The sequence below is a fragment of the Caretta caretta genome, chromosome 10, assembly GCF_965140235.1.
Source record: "Caretta caretta isolate rCarCar2 chromosome 10, rCarCar1.hap1, whole genome shotgun sequence".
Classification (NCBI taxonomy): domain Eukaryota; kingdom Metazoa; phylum Chordata; order Testudines; family Cheloniidae; genus Caretta; species Caretta caretta.
In genome coordinates this window covers 6801499-6819508 of record NC_134215.1, presented here as the reverse complement: position 1 = coordinate 6819508, position 18010 = coordinate 6801499, and the positions used below count along the sequence as shown (strand labels likewise).

Here is an 18010-nt window from a genome sequence, read left to right as displayed (position 1 = left end):
GGACTGCTACCCAAAAGAGGGGATGATCCCAGGAGAAGATGGCCAGGTGGCAACACTCCCGCCCCACAGCACCCAGCTGTGTTACCACGGCGCTTGTGGGTCCTGGGTCTGTACGCAGGGCTGCCATGATTGCACCAGCCAGTCTCACAACAGGGCCTGGTCTGCTAATTCTAGAGGCAGCATGACCTAGTGGGTAGGGTGTTATACCAATAAAATAAAAACCAGCAGGATCTTATTAAAGAGGAAAAGGCAAAATACCACATTTATTGTGAATACAGAAAGAATCATAGTAAGCAGTTAGTTATAGCTCTAACATTCCATTCCATCTCATATTTATTCACACACACACACACACAGGTTCTGCAAGGTTGTTATCATAGTTACCAGCCTTAGAGTTGCTCACGCCAAGCCACTGGCCAGGTGGCCTGGACATGAGGAGGGAGCAGGGCCTTGTCAGATGCTCATCTGATGCTCCTGGAAGTTGGTTTTCAGAATCAGACTCCCCAAAGTTCTCACTTTTTAGAGTCCATTTTTATAGGAATTTCTTCCTATGCCAGTCTATGGGAATTACTTCATCATGCTGTTGCTGAAGCAATAAACAGATGGCACATTCCTGACGGCTCCGTGCTGCCAGACGTTATCTTGTTCTTTGGTTCTCCCATTCTTGAGGCTGTTGGGTGGATTCCAGTCTGCCCTCCGGGGGTCCTCTGGTTATTTCCACTTGACACCTTCTTCAGCCGATGGACACTGGATTCTTAGGCTGGCACCTCCCTGATCATTCAGTTATTATCCACACCCAGCATCCATCCACATACATCCTCTATCTCTATTTTAATCACAATTGTTAATACAACAAAAGGGTGGGGAGTCTCTGGGTGCTGTTTCTGTTGTTAGCGTATTGCTTTGAGTCTCTCTCTCTGTGAATTGCTTTGAGAACAGACTCTGTCTTAGAATGTACTAACACAATTCGCAGCTTGCAAGTTTCACACATAGAGGGAGAGAAACAGTACCAAAACCCAAGAGACCTCTTAATTAGTAATACCCTGGAATTTAAACTATGGGGAATCAAACTCATTTGTGATTTTAATACAGAACTTCTTTAATATGATCCAACAAGGGCACTGCACCTCAGGGGGCCTGAATTCTATTAGCAGCTCAGCAGACAGCTCGGGGCAGCAGTGTGTGTGGGGAGAATGGGGGAGCCTGATATGGAGAGCAGGGGGGAAATGGGAGCACACACAGAGCCCCCGCCATGGAGGGAAAATTGGGGACCGTGGGGCCATGCGGAGCCCCTGGCATGGAGGTGAGGGGGGAATGGGGGAGTGGTGCAGCCAGAACCTCTGGCAGGGGGATGAACAAAGAGCCCCTGCTATGTGGGGGAGGAATGGGGGGTACACACAGCTCCTGGTGCAAGGAAATTGGGGGAAGGAGAGTCATATGGAGTCCTAGCCATGGGGGTATGGGAATTGGGGAGTGCACACACAGCCGCTGGCGTGAGGGTAGGGGAGAGGTGTTGCAGTGGGTCCCTGAAATTGAGGGGGAGGGGAGGGTGGCACCCAGGGATCCTATGGGGGGGATGCAAGGAGCCCCTGGGGTGTGCAGTGAGCTAGGCCAACCCTTGCTATGAAGTACGCCTCTCCCCCGCCCCCCCACCCCCAATAATACTGATATTTATTGGGTCGAGCCCTGATGATCTTGCTCAGTTTTCAATTCCTCCTTGTGCGGGCAAAACTCCCTTTGACTTCCCTGGGAACTTTGCCCAAGCAAGAACCGAGCTTCGGCCACTGACCCAACGTCCCAAGAGAAACCTGAAAATGCACCAAGTCTCGGGCCCTGCTACACACTCAGCCCAGGAATTGGGCCGTCTTCCAAGTGGGGGCTCTCGTGGCCTCTCTCTCCAGGGCTCCAAGCAGCTCGGAGACTTTGCCATGTCTGGGCAGCGACGTGTCAGACTAACGACACGCCGTCAATAAAAATGACCACCCATTTCCCCCTCACCACACAAGCCAGGCTGATGAGCTGTGATGGGCACCTGGGTTAGGCTGGGACTGCAAAGACCCCAGGGCCTCGCCTGCCCGCAATCTGTGCGTTCGAGAAGCTGCGGGTGCGGGTTCAGGGCAGCTCTGTGAGCTGGAGTTAATGCGGCGTTCGTCTTGTAACCCCTGCCTTAAATGAAGCTTGTAGTTAACGAACGTTAGAAGCACAGGAAATTAAAAAGCCAGGCTCCCCTTAAAAAAACCCCCAACCATTGGAAAGCAAGGCAAAGTCCAGCTAAAGTCACCCAATCAACCTTAACTCTGCCCCCGACACCCTCTGTACCTGACGAGCGCCCAGCTTCAGACTTAAATCCCGGCTAGGTGTGTCCTTGCACATGCAGCGTGTGAGCTGGACCCATCGAATGAAGGACGATACGCCCTGTGTAGCCCACTGGAGCACTTGACATGTCATCCGGACGTTCTTTGGAGAAGGACTTCGTAGCCGGCGGTGCTCTAAGTGCCTCAGTTATATACATTTGCCGAGTCTGCCTGTGAACGTGACGCAGCCAGGCTGAGTTGGGTCTTTCTGGCATCGGTGTGTTTGTGAGGCAGAGCAGTGGCTCTCGTTCCTCTCCCAGGCCGGCCTCAGCTTGGCATAGCAGCGGTCCTAGAGCTTGGTGGCTTGCCCTGAACCCCGTCACTCCTTCAAAGGACATTCTGGTGGCTGGAAGGTTGTACAGCGAGAGTTCAGCACAGCGTGGTTAGCAGCTCCAGAGGGCGCCCTGGGCCGGATCCTCAGGGCCAGCCAAGCTGTGCGGGCAGAGGGAATGAAGGGTCAGCGTGAGCTGGGGCTGGCAGCGAGTCACGCTGAGCCAGCTACACCAGCTTCATGCTGCTAGCGCATGCAAAGCAGGTGGACAAGCAAGAGGGGCAGGTAAGGCTCAGGCTCTGTTCGGTGAGCCCAGCTGCAGCTGTGTAAACAGCTGTGGGCACCCAGAGTGGCAAAGGGATTTAAATTCAGCCCCTCTGCTGGGAGGGACTGCCACCGGGGCTGGATTTGGGAAAATCTCAGCCGGGGCTTTAAAATGCATCCTCCTGAGCCAGGTAATCATCACTGGGCTCATTACACGCAGAAAGGGGACAGGATTTGCCCACGATCACATAACGCGTCCCTGGCACAACCCCAGGCTCCTGGTCCTGTGCTTTAATGACTAGCCCCTCCTTCCGCCTAACAGTGCCAGAGGCTAGTGCTGGTCGTGTGAGAAGAGCTAGGAGTCCTGTCTGAGCTCGCTGAGGAATGCGCCCGCCGGCAGGTTGCCCTGGCTTTGAGAGGACAAAGCGATAGAAATGAACTGACACCCACTGGCAGCTCCCACCCCTGACGGGCAGCAGGAAGGAAGGTCTCCCTTCAGTACCCTCTGAGTCCCAGGCACGGCGCGTCTCAAACAGTGCCCCCGGTCCCCCTGATGTGCACCCACACACCTGCCTTAATTGGAGCCTTACAAGCTTTGTCCTGCTGTGTGAGATGAGGCCAGACTGTTGCCAAGGCAAAGTCTTTGACCTGTGGCTTGGCATGAGCGGCCACGGAAATAGGGGGAACTTAGGTCCGGCCACAGACTGGACCCTCTGCTTACAGCTCCTTGGGGCTCATTCTGACACCAGCATCAGCTCCTGTGGGGGGGAGTCCACCCCCAGGTGGTGGCGAGATGGAGGGCTTACAAACACACCTCTCAAGATGGCTACCAGAACACCGGCTTTCTTCTCGTGCCAGCCACAGGCCCGCATTGGGCACAAAGGCTGCAGCGTTAAGTCTCCTCGGGTGAGATCCTCTTCAGGCACCTAAATCCAACATTTAGGAGCCACCGATGTTCTCAAACCCATCGCTCAGCTGCTGCCTGGTCCTGTAGGTGCCTAAAGAGACCCCCCAAGTGCCTGTTTCTGCTGTCAGGAGCGTGCAAAGCCTCCTGATGCTGCCCTGCAGCTAATGAGCTGCTCAGAGCCCGAGCTCTTGCCTACGGACTTCTCGGAGCTGGTGTTCCCCTGCCTGTCTCCACAGCAGGGCCCGAGGCCGCAGGTGGTCTCAGAGCAGGTTTCCTAGGTTGGGCTCTGCATGGAGTGAGGATTTCTGGGGTTGGCTGGCATGCGTAGCCTGGATACCAATAGCCCAGTGGCTAGGGCACTTAGCTGGGCAAGCCAGGACTGAAGCCTCCCTCTGCCTGAGCAGAAGCAAGGGCTGAAACCGCCGGGCAAGCCTGGGGTGGGTTTCTCTCCATCTGAGCTGTTCCACCTGGTATAAATACGTAACTATTCCATGGAGCAGGGGCATGACCCTGATTCTCCCGCAGAAGCGCCCAAACCACCGATATGTAGTCACCCGCTCTTGTTCCAGCGCAATGAACGGTTAATTGGTTATACAAATTACAGCTCCAACAAGAAAGGCCCCTCCCCACCCAACACTTGACAGCCTGGCGGTCCCAGCCCTCACCTGGGATAGGGAACACCTGGCTTCAAGTCTCTGCTCCCAATCATGCACAGCAGGGATTTGAATTGGGGGCTGCTTTGTCGCACTCTGAGGGTGGAGACTGGCGTCACAGACCTTGTGATGCTATGTGGCCTGGAACCAAAGGGTCCTCCCAGAGCTAGAGCCAGCAGGTCCCTCCAGGGTGCATAGGGAGCCACGCAACACTGGGTGGGGCTCGTTCGGATGCATTGTTCTTAAACCCTGGGCGCTGTTCATTGTGCTGTGTCCTGGTAGGCTGCACGCCTCCCACTGCCAGTGCGTGTCGATGGGGCTGTCCCTTAAAGCATGGTCCCATCCTTGGGGCGGAGGCGCTGTTAAGGGAAGGTATTGGTATCCTGGTCCGCAGCAGCAGGCCGGTAGCCCTGATGGGCACTGACCCCAGTCCTACGGCTCACCCTTCAGGGGGGCCCCGTTTCACCCCATCCCAGCTGCTTTATCGCACTGGAGCCGAGCTCTGCCCGCGGGGCTAGAAAGTGGCTGCATCGCATGGGCCTAGCTCGCTCTGCCAGTGGCGACTGGGTGCAGCAATGATTCCTGTTGCCTTAAAGATCTCGAATGAAAACACCCTCTTCCTGTGGGTGTGTCAAGCCCAAAGATTTTACCTGGGGGCGAACCACTGCTGGACAAGTGGGAAGGGAGCTTGGTGCAGTTTTGTGTAAGCATCGCCCTGGCTGATCTGTTGTTTTTATTGGCTGGCTGAGCACAAGTAAAGCAGCTCAGGTCAGCAGCAAGACAGGCAAGGCATCGGGAGGGGAGCAGCATCCGTGGCCACTGACGAGCATAAACAGAGGACGTGCCAAGCAGCTTCACAGGTACTGCTAATTGCTTTCTTTTCTTTACAGTCAAGGACTTGCTCGCCGGGAATAGACCACCGTGAGAGAGGGCAGATTAGGAACGGGGTGGGATCCGAGTGCAGTCTGAAATGTTTTTATTTTGACCTGTGCCTCATGCTCTCCGGGCTATCCACCCTGCACGAACACCGACACTAACTATGATATCTATCCCATCTGTGTTCCTCACCAGTGCTAACCATCCCGTAGAGCCCAGGCCAACCATACCATCTATTCCGTTTAAATCACTGATGCCAAACGCCCCATCTATCCGATGCACGCACCTCTGCTACCCACAGTGTATATTCCATGCCAAATCATTTCTGAGTGATAAATCAGTTCTTCAGCTATTTACGTCTGTTTAAATGAGAGCAAATAGATCTGCATACAGAAGATCTAGTCGAAATGAGAAGGTCACTGTGGCTTTTGTTTCTTTGCGAGTAGTCTTCCTCCCCCACCCCGAATCTTTTATAAGCTTCCGTATTGCGGAAAATATATTGTATACCGAAGAATAGCCTTTAATCACTGGGAAAGATGACTAAGTATGTTTCTGAGCTCATGTGATGACTCAAAGCACCTTAAAGCAATAGATCTGAGTAAGAAAGAACACATACAGCGGATTAAATGGTGCACAGCGAGACAGTTAAATATGAAAGCGCTAATGGATTATTAGAAGGCTGTGTTCTCTATGTAGGTGGCTTGCTCTAGTGTGCTTAGATTTTTCTATGGTGACATTACTCTAAAGTAAGTGCCTATTAGGCTATGGTTACAGTACAGACCTTACACTAGCTCAGCCGGACGGCTACAGCCGTTCCGCTGTAAGGTCTCCCGTGTAGCCCGACAGGAGAGAGCTCTGCCGCCGGCATAATTAAACCACCCCCAACAAGCGGCAGTAGGTATCTCTCCTGCCGACATACTGCTGTCCACACCAGCGCTTCAGTCGGTGAAACGTACGTCAGTCGCGGGGGAGGGGGGGTGTTTTTTTCACACCCCTGAGCGACTAACGTGCTAGTGTAGACAAAGCCATCGTGCAGGGCGTGATCACCTTGTCAACCATGGCTCGGATACTATCGCTGCTTGTATAGATCCCAGCCAAATCTCCTGGGGTCCTCTGGGGAAAGTGGCATGAAGTGAAAGGAACAGGCACTTATGTTAGACCACAGCCTGCAGGGTTACTGAGGGACTCCCTGCTCCAGGACTGATCTATGGCTGCCTGTTCTTGAATCCTAGGGAGATGGCTGAGCCTAAGAGCGATGTCTTCAGCAAGCTGTGGGGTTCAAATGATTCCAACGTGACAGCTGCACCTTGGGCAGGTAAAGCACCTTCCTTTCGCTTTGTGTTTATTTCCCTTTCCTGTCTCCGCCCCCCGGCTCTAAATCTGACATGTCACCATGAGCGGGACATTGTGCTGCAGCCTGTCACTCACATGGCTACCTGCTGTCCCAGTTAGATTGCCATGTGCTGGCTACATTGTCTGCACACGCGTGCTCTGTCCACACACAGCCACACTCCGCCTGCAACCACAAAAATCACTTGTGCCAGAATGTTGACTCATAACTAACATTCTATATTCAATGCTTCTTGTGGCCTGAAATTTGGCCTTTTAAGTCACACGTTTAACGTCATTTAGTCCCTGGCTATCATGACCCAGCTCTTATCTAGCACTTTTCATCAGGAGATCTCAAAGCACTTCCCAAAGCAGGTCAGTATCATTATCCCTATATTACAGCTGGGGAAACCGAGGCGCAAACCAGTGAAGTGACTTGCTCAAGGGCACCCAAGAGGCCCATATGAGTTTAGGTACACACCCACAAATAACAGCTGTATGCGGCGGCGTAGACTTAGGGTTTGTCTACACTTACAATGCCTGCACTGCTATAGCGTTTCAGTGAAGATGCTACCTACACTAAGGGGAGAACTTCACCTGTTGGCAACATAGTTACTCCACCTCCACGAGTGATGCTAGCTATAGCGATGAAGCCCTCCTGTTGCCACAGCACTGTCTACAAATGGAATTTGGGCAGTATAACTGTGACACTCAGGGGTATAGATCTCCCCCCCCACGCATGGTCTTTTCCCTCTGATGTAAATCAGGTAAAAGCCAGGGTTGCTCGCAAATCACACTGACGCTGTCTTTCCATGCCCAAACACCGTGGCGGAGTTAAGTAAATGGAGTTGAATCTTAGAGGTGTGGAGCTGGTTGGGAGAAGGACCAAAGGATCAGATGCTCCTGAAACCTCATCCAAACTTCCCAAGGGTGAGGAGGAAATGTTTGAGACATTCTCATGGTAGTTTGCGGGGCTTGTGCTCCCAGCCCCTGCCAAAGCCAGGCAATGCGGAGGCAGCTGGAGGAGTGGAAAATAACCGGTCGAAATATTGTGAATTCAGCTCATTCAGAAGTAACCCTTGGATGTCAGGCAAAGACCCCGGTCTGGTTGTATTTGTTTGGTCTTGTGCGATCTAAATCCAATCTAACCTATACTTTTGTGTTAGTCCTGGGCAATAGAACGGGAGCGAAGTGGTGCATAGCCTTTCTGCTGGCCCTCTGCAAAGGAGTGAATTTCACCCTTTGACTCTAACCAGCTGCCGCTCTCAAGAGACAATATCAGGGCTTGCTTTGCTGTTGGAACTTGGAAGTCACATACCCTGACCTGAAACAACTGGCTTGACAGTTTGCTCCTTCTTTAGTAGCCACAAGCCTTCATGAGGCACAGGAAAGCTGTGTTCACCCATATGGGGAAGGGCAGGTCATCTCAGTCAAGGGTTACACACTACCTCTGGCAAAATCATCCTGACCATGTATTTTCCTGCATCTCCCGTTTCATTCTATTTGTGGGCTAGTGCAGGGGACTGAATGGAAACACTGTGCTGATGTGGCTGTTAACTGATATTAAGGGGTGTTGCAGGAAGGCCAGGAGCCAAGTTCTGGGCTCCCCACACCCAGCTCTGCAGATGCTCCTCAATCTGAACCCCTGGGTTTTCCAGTGCTGGGGTCCCCAGCTCAACAGTTCTGCCAGTGCGCTTTAACCCTGACACGAAGTCCCTTGCTCTCCCCACATCCTGCTCTGCTGATGTCCCTCAAGCCTGCCCTGCAGCCCCCACTGCTAAACAAGTCTGGGGCTTGCCACGCGGCCATTCCCCTCTACTTATCTGTAAAAGCCAGGGGCCTAGCTTGCCATTAGAAATGTGCACATATCCTGGCCAAGCCATTCACCCGGACCCAGCTACCAGCGTTATGCACACAGTAGCAGCCTTTGGAAAAATCAAGGAGGGTGTTAATTTCCATCTATAGGTGGGCTAGCATTTCGAACACCCCAAATGTTTTTTTGGGGGTGGGGGAGGAGGCGGGGGTTGGCTCCAGGATTCGGAGTCTGACCTGTTACCCTAGCTTGGTTCTGCCATCTACTCACCGTAGGAAATGCTGTCCCACAGGACAGTACAAATTGTACTCCAGGGGGCTGCATGCCACAGGGCTGCCTTCCCTTCCGAGGGAGTGCAGGCAAGAGCGTCTTCCACCGAGGGTTGCCAGTTTTGGTTGGCCGTGTTCCTGGAGGTTTTGTCACATGATTTAATCTTTAATTAAATTAATTCAGTGGTTCCCAAAATTTTCACATTGCCCCCCCCGGAAGCCACAGCTGGGAACCGGGGCCGGGTGCAGGCCATGGCTCCCTAGGGAGGGGCAGGAAGGGGGGGCACAGACAGGGATAAGGGGGCCACGGCTGGGCCTGGAGCTGTGGTTGGATTGGGAGCCAGGGGCTGAGGTTGGGGCCACAGCTAGGGGTGGGCCTGGGGCTAGGAGTAGGGTTGCCAAGTGTCTCATCTCACAAACCCAAACACCCTTGCCCCGTCCCCTTCCCCAAGGCCCCTCCACTTCTCCGAGGCCCCGCTCACTCCATTCCCCCTCCCTCTGTCGTTCACTCTCCCCTACCCTCACTCACTTTCACTGGGCTGGGGTAGGGGGTTGGGTTCAGGAGAGGGTGTGGGCTCTGGGCTGGGACCAAGGGGTTAGGAGTGTGGGAGGGGGCTCCGGGCTAAGCCTGGGGCAGGGTGTTGGGGTGCAGGAGGGGGTGTGGGGTGCAAGCTCTGGGAGGGAGCTTGGGTGCTGGAGGGGGCTCAGGTCTGGGGCAGGGGGTTGGGGTGTGGGAGAGGGTGAGGGTGAGGGTTGCAGGCTGTGTCTGGGCAGCACTTGCTCCCGGTCGGCACTGCAGTGGGGCTAAGGCAGGCTCCCTGTCTGCCCTGGCCCTGCGTCACTCACAGAAGCAGCTGGCACGTCCCTGTGGCCCCTGGCGGGGGGGGAGCAGAGGGCTCTGCGCACTGCCCCTGCCTGGAGGCACCGCCTCCACAGCTCCCATTGGCTGCAGTTCCTGGCCGGGCCACTGTTGGGGCTGGCAGTCAGGGCTGCAGCCAGGTGCTGACCCTCGGCCAGGTTGGGAGCCAGGGGCTGGCGGGTGGGGATGGGACTGGGAGCACAGCTGCAGTTGGGAACTGAGGCCAAGGCCAGACCAGAGCTGGGAGCAGAGCAGGGCTGGGTGGTGCTCCCCCCTCCGTGGGGGCTGGCGCAGGACCCTCCATGCTCCCCCAAATGTTCCTCTGTGCCCCCCCACCCAAGGGAGGCATGCCCTACACTTTAAGAACGACTGCTTTACTTCCTGGAGACTCCAGGACAATCTTGGAGGGTTGGCAACCCTAGCTCCTCTTATATAGTCCAATGGTAAGTACACATTCTCGCCAAGGGTCCAATCCAAAGCTCATTTGGGTCAATGGGAACCTTTCCACTGTCATCAATGGGTGTTGGCTCAGACTCTAAATGTTTAAGCCCAAGCTGTCACAGACATGGAACACCACCCTAGACAAGGCTTACACCAGCCCCACGCAAGCAAACTTGGCATCATAACAGCATTGAGATTTAGGGCACAAAGCGGGAAACATTCAGAAACTGCCAACCTTCCAGCTCTTAAGAGTCATTAAAGCAGGGCCCATTGGGCCTGTCCTCTGAAGGACGGGTGGCTTGGGCAGTGCAGTTATACTTTTTTGTTGCAGTGAGAGAGTGTAGGGGGATACAGTAGATCTGTGTCGGTACCTACTCCCTTGTTTTGAACTCACAGGTGTGTGTGTGCGGGGTGTGTGTGTATGTGCGGTGTGGGCAGTGTGGGTGGGTGGGTGTATTTCCTTGTGTTGCTTTACTTCACAGTGCGTGGAGTAACATTTCACAGAGCGTTCGTGGCCCAAATTGCATCTCCCTGAGCGCGCCGCACCCCCGCTCCGCCACCTACCTCCCAGCGCTTCCCGTGTAATTAGTGTAAGTGTTGACGGCATTAGGGAACGAGGACATGGAATTAGTTTCTACTCAGCAAGTAAAACAATTATGTAATGAGGGTGAGTAATCACGTCACAAACAGCTGGCTCCCCTCTGAAATTGCTCTGCTGCAGGGACCGGGCATGGTGTTTGACACCATCAGTTAGTTCCTGGCCTTCCCAAGCGTCCTGGCTGAGAAAATGGCTGAAGGGAGAGAGTCACCCATTTCACAGACTTGCGGGGGATGATCTCAAAACCCACTGGCTAGATTCAGAATTGTTGTTATTTAGCATTTTTACTGCAGCAGAACCAGCTGGCATCAACCAGACCTGGGCCCGATTGTGCTCGGCGCTAGACAGACATAGGGCATGGGCTACGCTTGTCAAAGGGCCCTGAGTTGGGCACCCAACTCTTGTGGGATATGGCCATCGAATTCTCTTAGCTGTCTTTGAAAAGCACTGCCCTGCTCCTGAATCATGATGAGCACAGGGAGACATCAGCAGTCATGCCAGGAGTTGGAGCAAATTGTGACCGTAAGCGAATTTACCATTGAGGTAAATGGCAAAGGGGCTGGAATGCAGCATGGATTGACCAAAGGCAGATCATGGCAGACTAACCTGATTTCCTTCTTTGAGGAAATAAATGGTTTTTATTTTAGTGAAGGGGAAGGCAGGAGCTCTGATATACTTGGACTTCCGTAAAGCATTTGACACCAGGCCACATGGGAAATTATTAGTAAACTGGGGGGACGCTAGCAGCCTTGTGAGGTGGTGAAGGAGTTGGCTCCAGAGGAGAAGGCAATGGCTTGTGCTGAAAGCTGGCCTGTCGGAGGTTATGAGTGGAGTTCCTCAAGGCTTGGTCTTGGGACTAAGCTTGTTTGCTATTTTTATGAATGACTTTGGCACAAAAAGCAGGCATGGGCTAATGAAATTTGTGCATGCTTTAGGGTTTCAGCTCCCACTGGCAGGGTCAGAGGAGGATTTCTTCCCTTCCCGCCCCATTAGTGTATTCTGGGAGGGTTTTTTTTAATCGTCTTCCTCTGAAGCACCAGGGCTGGGCCGTGTGTGGGGTGGGGAGGGCCAGGGCTCTGCGGTGTCACTGAGTAGTCTCACCCCCCCCTTAAGTGCTTGAGTGGCTGGCACTTGCCCAGGGTCTAACTCAGGGGGGTCTCAAACATGCAGCCTGCAGAGTTATTTCCTGCAGCCCGCCATAGCTCCCCTCACCCCCCCCCGCCCCCGAGCGCGCAGCATCCCCGCTCCTCCGTCTACCTCCCGGTGCTTCCCGCCGCCAAACAGCTGTTTGGTGGCGCTTAGGACTTTCCAGGACGGAGGGGGGGAGGAGCAGGGGTGCAGCGTGCTCAGGGAAGGAGGTGGAGAAGAGGCGGGACCGGGGCGGGGATTTGGGGAAGGAGTTGGAATGGGGGCAGGGAGGGGGCGGAGTTGGGACTTTGGGGAAGTGGTTGGAATGGGGGTGAGGAAGGGGTGGGACGAGGCAGGGCAGGGGCGGGGGCCTCATGGAAGGGGTGGAGTGAGGCAGGGCCGGGGCAGAGGTGGGGGCTTTTGTATCTTTGTATGAAAAGGGGTCAGTGATGCGGCCCTTGGGCCAATGTACTCGTCCTCATGTGGCCCTCGTGGTGATTTGAGTTTGAGATCCCTGGTCTAACTGATCACCATGGGGGGTGGGTGGGAAGGAATTGTCCCCCCAGGTAAGACTGGCAGCGACCTTGGGGAGGGGAGGGGGGAGTTCTTTGTCTTCCTCTGCAGCGTGGGGTGCGGGTCAGGTGCCAGGATTATCTGCCTGTAGCTCAATCATTTCCCTGCCTTTCGGGGGGGCCCTCAGGTACTGATTCACTTTGGTCCCTCCTATGTGCTGCCTGTGGTACGCAACAGTGGGGCTCATTTGCTTTGGTCTCATTTCGGGGGGGGGCCTGTGGTCAGACCAGAGGATCTAGTGGGCCCTCCCGGCCTTCAACTCTGGGCCTGGAGCACAGGCCCAGCCCCTTGGAGCCAATGGGGTGCTGCTTTCGGCCCACCCAGATCACTGGCAGGCTTGGGGCCCTGTAGCGTAACTGATAGTCCTGCTGGGAGAAACACATGGGCTCCCAGCTCGATTAAAATGGGTTAAAGTCACCAATCAGCTGGAAGCATTTTGCACAGCAGCCGTGTTGCTGACCGTCCTAAATTTGGGGGGGGAGGTGGCTACTGATGGAAGTCAGGGGTCAGCTGCAGCTTGGGGCAGCTAGCTTTCTCTGGCGCTCGAACTGAGCTGGTTCAAAAGCCAAGAGAACAGCACTGGCTGGGAGAGACGCCTAGATGCAGGCTAAAGGGGAACGCTTCAGGATGCCCCATAAGCATTTTGGGCCTAATCCCAAACCCATTGAAGTGCCATTGACTTGAATGGACTTTGGATCAGGCCCATTAAAGCGCATCACGTCAGTCAGAGTGGCCCTTGAGGTTTTTTGTTTTCATGACCTCTTGCTGGCAGTAGAGTGGGTCACCTTAATCCCAGTGCCCAAAACACATCACCATAACACCTTTCTGTGCACACAGGACATAGGATTAGGGTGATCATATTTCCCAAAGGGAAAACGGGACACTGCGTGAGGCTGGCCTCAGCCCTCCCTTGCTGGGCTGACCTGAGCTACTTGCTTGAGCCCTGCCTCCCGCCTGCACAGGACTTGCATAGCTGCTCATCCCCCGCCCCCCCCTCTTCCCGCATGTTCCTCTGCACTTCACTTTTTGGACAAAAGTGGGCGTTTGTCCCATTTGTTTTTACCACTTGATCAGTTGGCAGGAGCAAACGGGACAAATGTGCACTACTGTCAAAAAAGTTGGCACGGCCAGGACAGGGCTTAAAACAGGGTCTGTCCCGGCCCAAACGGGACATATGGTCACCCTACATAGGACTGACATGCACTGACCCCAGATGGATTTGCATGTATAAGTCGTCTCAAGAAGCTTGCCATCTGAGTGCGCAGGGGTTAGAGCTTGCCTGAACATTTGGTCCCAGATACGCTGTGCAGGTTGGCTAATAAAACAGGGCAGGTTTGTAAACTCACCCCTTTCCTGCTTCTGAGGTTTCTCTTCACCAAAGCCCCGCAATGAACCTGAGCCTCTTTGTTTCCCTTTGACTCCCCTTCCTTACTGGCTTCAGTGAACGTCATCTGCCCAATTGGCAAAGCCATATCTAAAGGAGGACTATACTTTACTTATGAAGGAAAGTACAGTTTGTTCCTTCTATTAAAAAAAAACAAACCCAACAGAATAATTGACAGCCCATCTTACGCTAACCTCCTACGCCTCAAAAGGAAAAGCAGCTATGGGTTTTTTTGTTTTGATCTTTAGCCATTCTGAAGTAACAATGTTCTCAGATGGAGGACAATTACTGGCTGATTAAACACTGATGCTGTGAAAGGCATTAAATGATGACAGTGCAGTGTTCCTGAGGTGCTTATCTGTCAGGACCAAAAGAACCCAGGTTTACGGCCCAATTAGGGTGACCAGATGTCCCGATTTTATAGCGATAGTCCCGATTTTTTGGGGCTCTGTCTTATATAGGTGTCTATTACCCCCAATCCCCTGTCCCAATTTTTCACACTTGCTGTCTGGTCACCCTAGGCCTAATCCAGCTCCTTGCAAAGGCTGGGGAGCTACTTCCAGTGGCAGTTGGGTCTGGCCTTTGGACACAAAGATGTCATGCGCCTTTGGAATAACCAGCGATTGATTAGCATGAGTCAGGCTGGTGCGCGGGAAGAGTCACCTGCACTGAGCACATGGGGCTGGAGGTAGGTCTGCTCTGACAGATGCGGCTTGTATTTTATTTTTAATTAACTTGCCATTTCGGCTCTGGTCAAAAGTTCATTTTTCAAAGGCGACGTCTCATTGATGTGTCCAATTAGCTCCTTGTGTCTGCAGGCTACTAAGTCATGTTGCATTTGCTGTGCTAAGCCAGAGAAGGCTGGCTGTGCCTCAGCGTGGCCAACAGGTACCGCGTGAACGAAAGCCCATCCATTAAGGCTACTGCTGCTGCTGATGGCCAGCAGGAATCGGGACAGGAGGAACAATTTAAGGCTAGAAGGATGAGGAGTTGACCTTGAATATTCCCCTCCCTCGCTAACATCCTTGGAAGATTTATCTTGGAGGCTGATGACGCGATACTGACCCTTCACCAGCAGCCCTCATAGACTTTTGCAGTTCTGTGCCAGGGCAGAGGTATTTCCAAAGTGCTCTCACAGTTAGGATCTTAGGGAGCTGGGCAGATGATCATCACTGGGCGGCAGAGGAAGGGGAGGAGAGCTGCCTTGCAGTGACCTTTGATAAGGTCCATTTTCCAGGTAGGAAGAACTATTTTTCTCATGCAATTGCCAACAGGGCCTGCTTCCTGTAGGGCTGGAAATATCCCAAAAGAATAGTATCTGATGCTTCTGGGCCTGCTATACCATACAGCTAAGAAATAATACCATTAAAAGGCTACCTAAACATTTTCCAACCGCAAAGCAGGTTTGGTTTGATTCTCAGGTGGAAGTTGAGGTTGGTTCTTATTTATTCCGCCTTTTGCTAGTTAATTCCCAGTAATGTATGTATAACGGGATGGGTGAAGGGAAGATCCACGGAGGAATGGCTCACAACCCTTCCGTCTTCTACCTGTGAGGCACATGTCCAATGACATGTTGTTCTTTTTCTCTGCAGGCACCAGGGAAATGGAAGACCACAGTAGCATTGTCCTCCCTGTCATTTTTGGCATAATTTGCCTGGTGGGCACTGTAGGGAACAGCATTGTGATCTACACCATCACCAAAAAACCTAAGAGAAACCACAACACTGCAGATGTCTTCATCATGAGCCTCTCCATCACAGACCTCCTGTTCCTGCTGGGCATGCCCTTGCTTATCCACCAGCTCCTAGGGAATGGCGTCTGGCTTTTCGGGGCTACCATGTGCACCATCATCACTGCTTTAGATGCCAACAGCCAGTTCGCCAGCACGTACATCCTCACAGCAATGGCCATCGACCGCTACCTGGCCACAGTACACCCCATCCGCTCTGCCTACATGCGCACCCCCTGCACAGCTGCCATGGTGATCTTGCTGCTCTACCTGCTGTCTCTCCTAACCATTGTGCCGGTGTTCATGTACACCCAGCCCATTGCTCTGCCTGGCAGCAAAGCTGGGTGTGGCATCATCCTACCCAACCTCTCAGTTGATATCTATTGGTACACGCTGTACCAGTTCTTCCTGGCATTTGTCATCCCGCTCTCAGTCATCTGCATTGTGTATCTGAAGATACAGAAGCACATCTCATGCATGGTGCTGCCGCTGCCCCAGAGAAACTTCCGAGCCAGGACTAAGAAGATCATGCAGATGGCAATAACCATCTGCTCCGCCTTTTTTATCTGCTGGGCGCCCTATTATATCTTGCAGTTGGTCCATCTCAAAGTCACCCAGCCCTCCATTATGTTCCTCTATGCCTATAATGTAGCTATCAGCTTGGGTTATGCAAGCAGCTGCATCAACCCATTCATATACATTGTGTTGAGTGACACTTTCCAAAGGAACCTGGTGAAGGCAATCTGCCCAGGCCAGGAGGCCAGAAGAGATGACAGACACGCCACTGGGAAAGTCAGTCCCTCTGTGAAAATAAGTCCTGAACCAAATCAGGAGACCTATCTTAGCATGACATACTCTCATAATATAGACAATTGTCTCTCTCTCTCTGTCTTGGTTCCTTAGAGGTAACCCGCATGATTTAGCTGAGTGATGGCCAGGTGGTACAAATAGGTGTCAAAAAGTTTTGAGGTTGTAGACACCAAGCAGCAAAAAGAAGGGGTTAGCCTTGTCTTAGGACACACAACCAGGAGTTATAGGGTGAATGCAAAAAGAAAAGGAGTACTTGTGGCACCTTAGAGACTAACCAATTTATTTGAGCATGAGCTTTCATGAGCTACAGCTCACTTCATCAGCTGCATACTGTGGAAATACTATGGTGAACGGGAGCAGAACATCTTTTAGGCTGACTATAAAGAATTCCTTACCGTGAGACCTACTCCAGCATGGGATGATAGTTTTGTAAGGAATGTACTGGAAACCCCATTGCTTGAATCACTGCTACTGAAACCTGACTTGACAAAGCACGCAAGAGCACATTGAAGGGAAGGATTCAGCACTAGCCAACGTCGCTCTTATCCACCTTTAAGGTCTCTGGTTCTGTTGTTACGGAGCTGAAGCCCCTTGAACACCTCACCTGGCTTTGGGAAAAGTGTATTTTTCTAACGCTGCTCTCATTGGTGGCAGGATGACATGCTGATTTCTGACTGGCTCAAGCTACGTGTATTTTTAACCTTGTGGGTGGTTAACAATGAGAAATCCTGCAAGTTGACTGTCTGGATGACATCAGTCTGTAAGCTTAGAGTTACAGCCACAGTTGGTGGTAGTAAGGTGACCAGCACACTGGGACAGAGAGCATGCAGATCTAATAGATAAAAGCTTTGGCACTGTTCCAACTCACTGGGGAGGGAGCAGAAAGAAATGGCTTTAGGTATCTATTATAGTATGGTGACTTCCTTTTTATAACAAGAATTCTTTAATATTTAGTAAATGTGTACTAGCTGCAAATATGAAAGCTCAATAGATTTCTTACAAACTGTAACTATCTTCGTTAAATATAATGCTTGTGTGTCTAGGACTCTGTTCTGTCACGCTCTTCCCCTCTGAGCATTAGTGATCTCTTCTCTTCCTAATCCTCATTATGTTATCAGAACAAAGCCTCTCTCCCTGTCCTCAGCGGATTATGTACCCCTCAGTCACTGAAAGTATGTCTACATTTCAACTTTGTTTGGCGGTGTGTACAGTACCAACACGGGTGGCCTCCTGGCATAGGGATCAACAGGAGTGGAGTTGGTGAGGAGCTGCGTAGCTGGGAAGGGTAAAGATACACCTGAAGGGTGTAGATGTGTGCCTGAGTACATACCTACATGGCTCCCTACTCCCCTAAGCCACACCTGCAGAGAAAGGCTCCAGCAGCAGGGAAAGGCTTGTGGGAGGGAGTGGGGAGCTGCTGAAGCCTTTCCACACTTCCTCCCCTGTGCCAGAGCCTTTCACTGACACATGTAGCTACACACTGCAGTGTGGACACAGCCTGCATTTCACTGTGGCATGTAGCTAGATGTACACTACACACCGAAACCTGGTGTGTAGCGTAGACGTAGCCTTAGCATACGCATGCAGGCGATATTGCTTCGATTTCCAGTGCTTAAGGCTGAGAGAGTTGGGGAAGTAATGGACCTAGTCTCTGGGAGACAAGTGTATTGACCCCCTACAGGTAATGAAGGAGTGATACTGATTGCCAATGACTCCTGGGGGAATTCTGCCCCACCACGCAATGCAGAATTT

At 52.6% G+C, this 18010-nt stretch overlaps 2 protein-coding genes across 3 annotated transcripts in view; one reads left to right on the top strand and one right to left on the bottom strand.

Moving 5' to 3' along the window:
- Nucleotides 1–232: 232 nt before the first annotated feature.
- B9D1 (B9 domain containing 1) overlaps nt 233–18010 on the bottom strand; it is a 28558-nt gene continuing 10780 nt past the window's right edge. Inside the window, exon 7 of one of the 2 annotated variants that reach the window (XM_075117568.1) lies at nt 233–2700. In XM_075117568.1, the coding sequence (XP_074973669.1) occupies nt 2354–2700 (347 nt within the window). In that variant the 3' untranslated portion in view covers nt 233–2353. Of the gene's footprint in view, nt 2787–18010 lie in introns of both variants that reach the window. The other variant, XM_048867028.2, reaches the window with a different exon arrangement.
- On the top strand, nt 3712–16351 carry LOC125643977 (melanin-concentrating hormone receptor 1-like). Its single transcript, XM_048867329.2, has 6 exons — nt 3712–3795; nt 3925–4061; nt 5199–5309; nt 6558–6640; nt 7027–7029; nt 15312–16351. Exons 1-6 carry the CDS (start codon nt 3712–3714, stop codon nt 16349–16351), a joined length of 1458 nt encoding a protein of 485 aa, XP_048723286.2.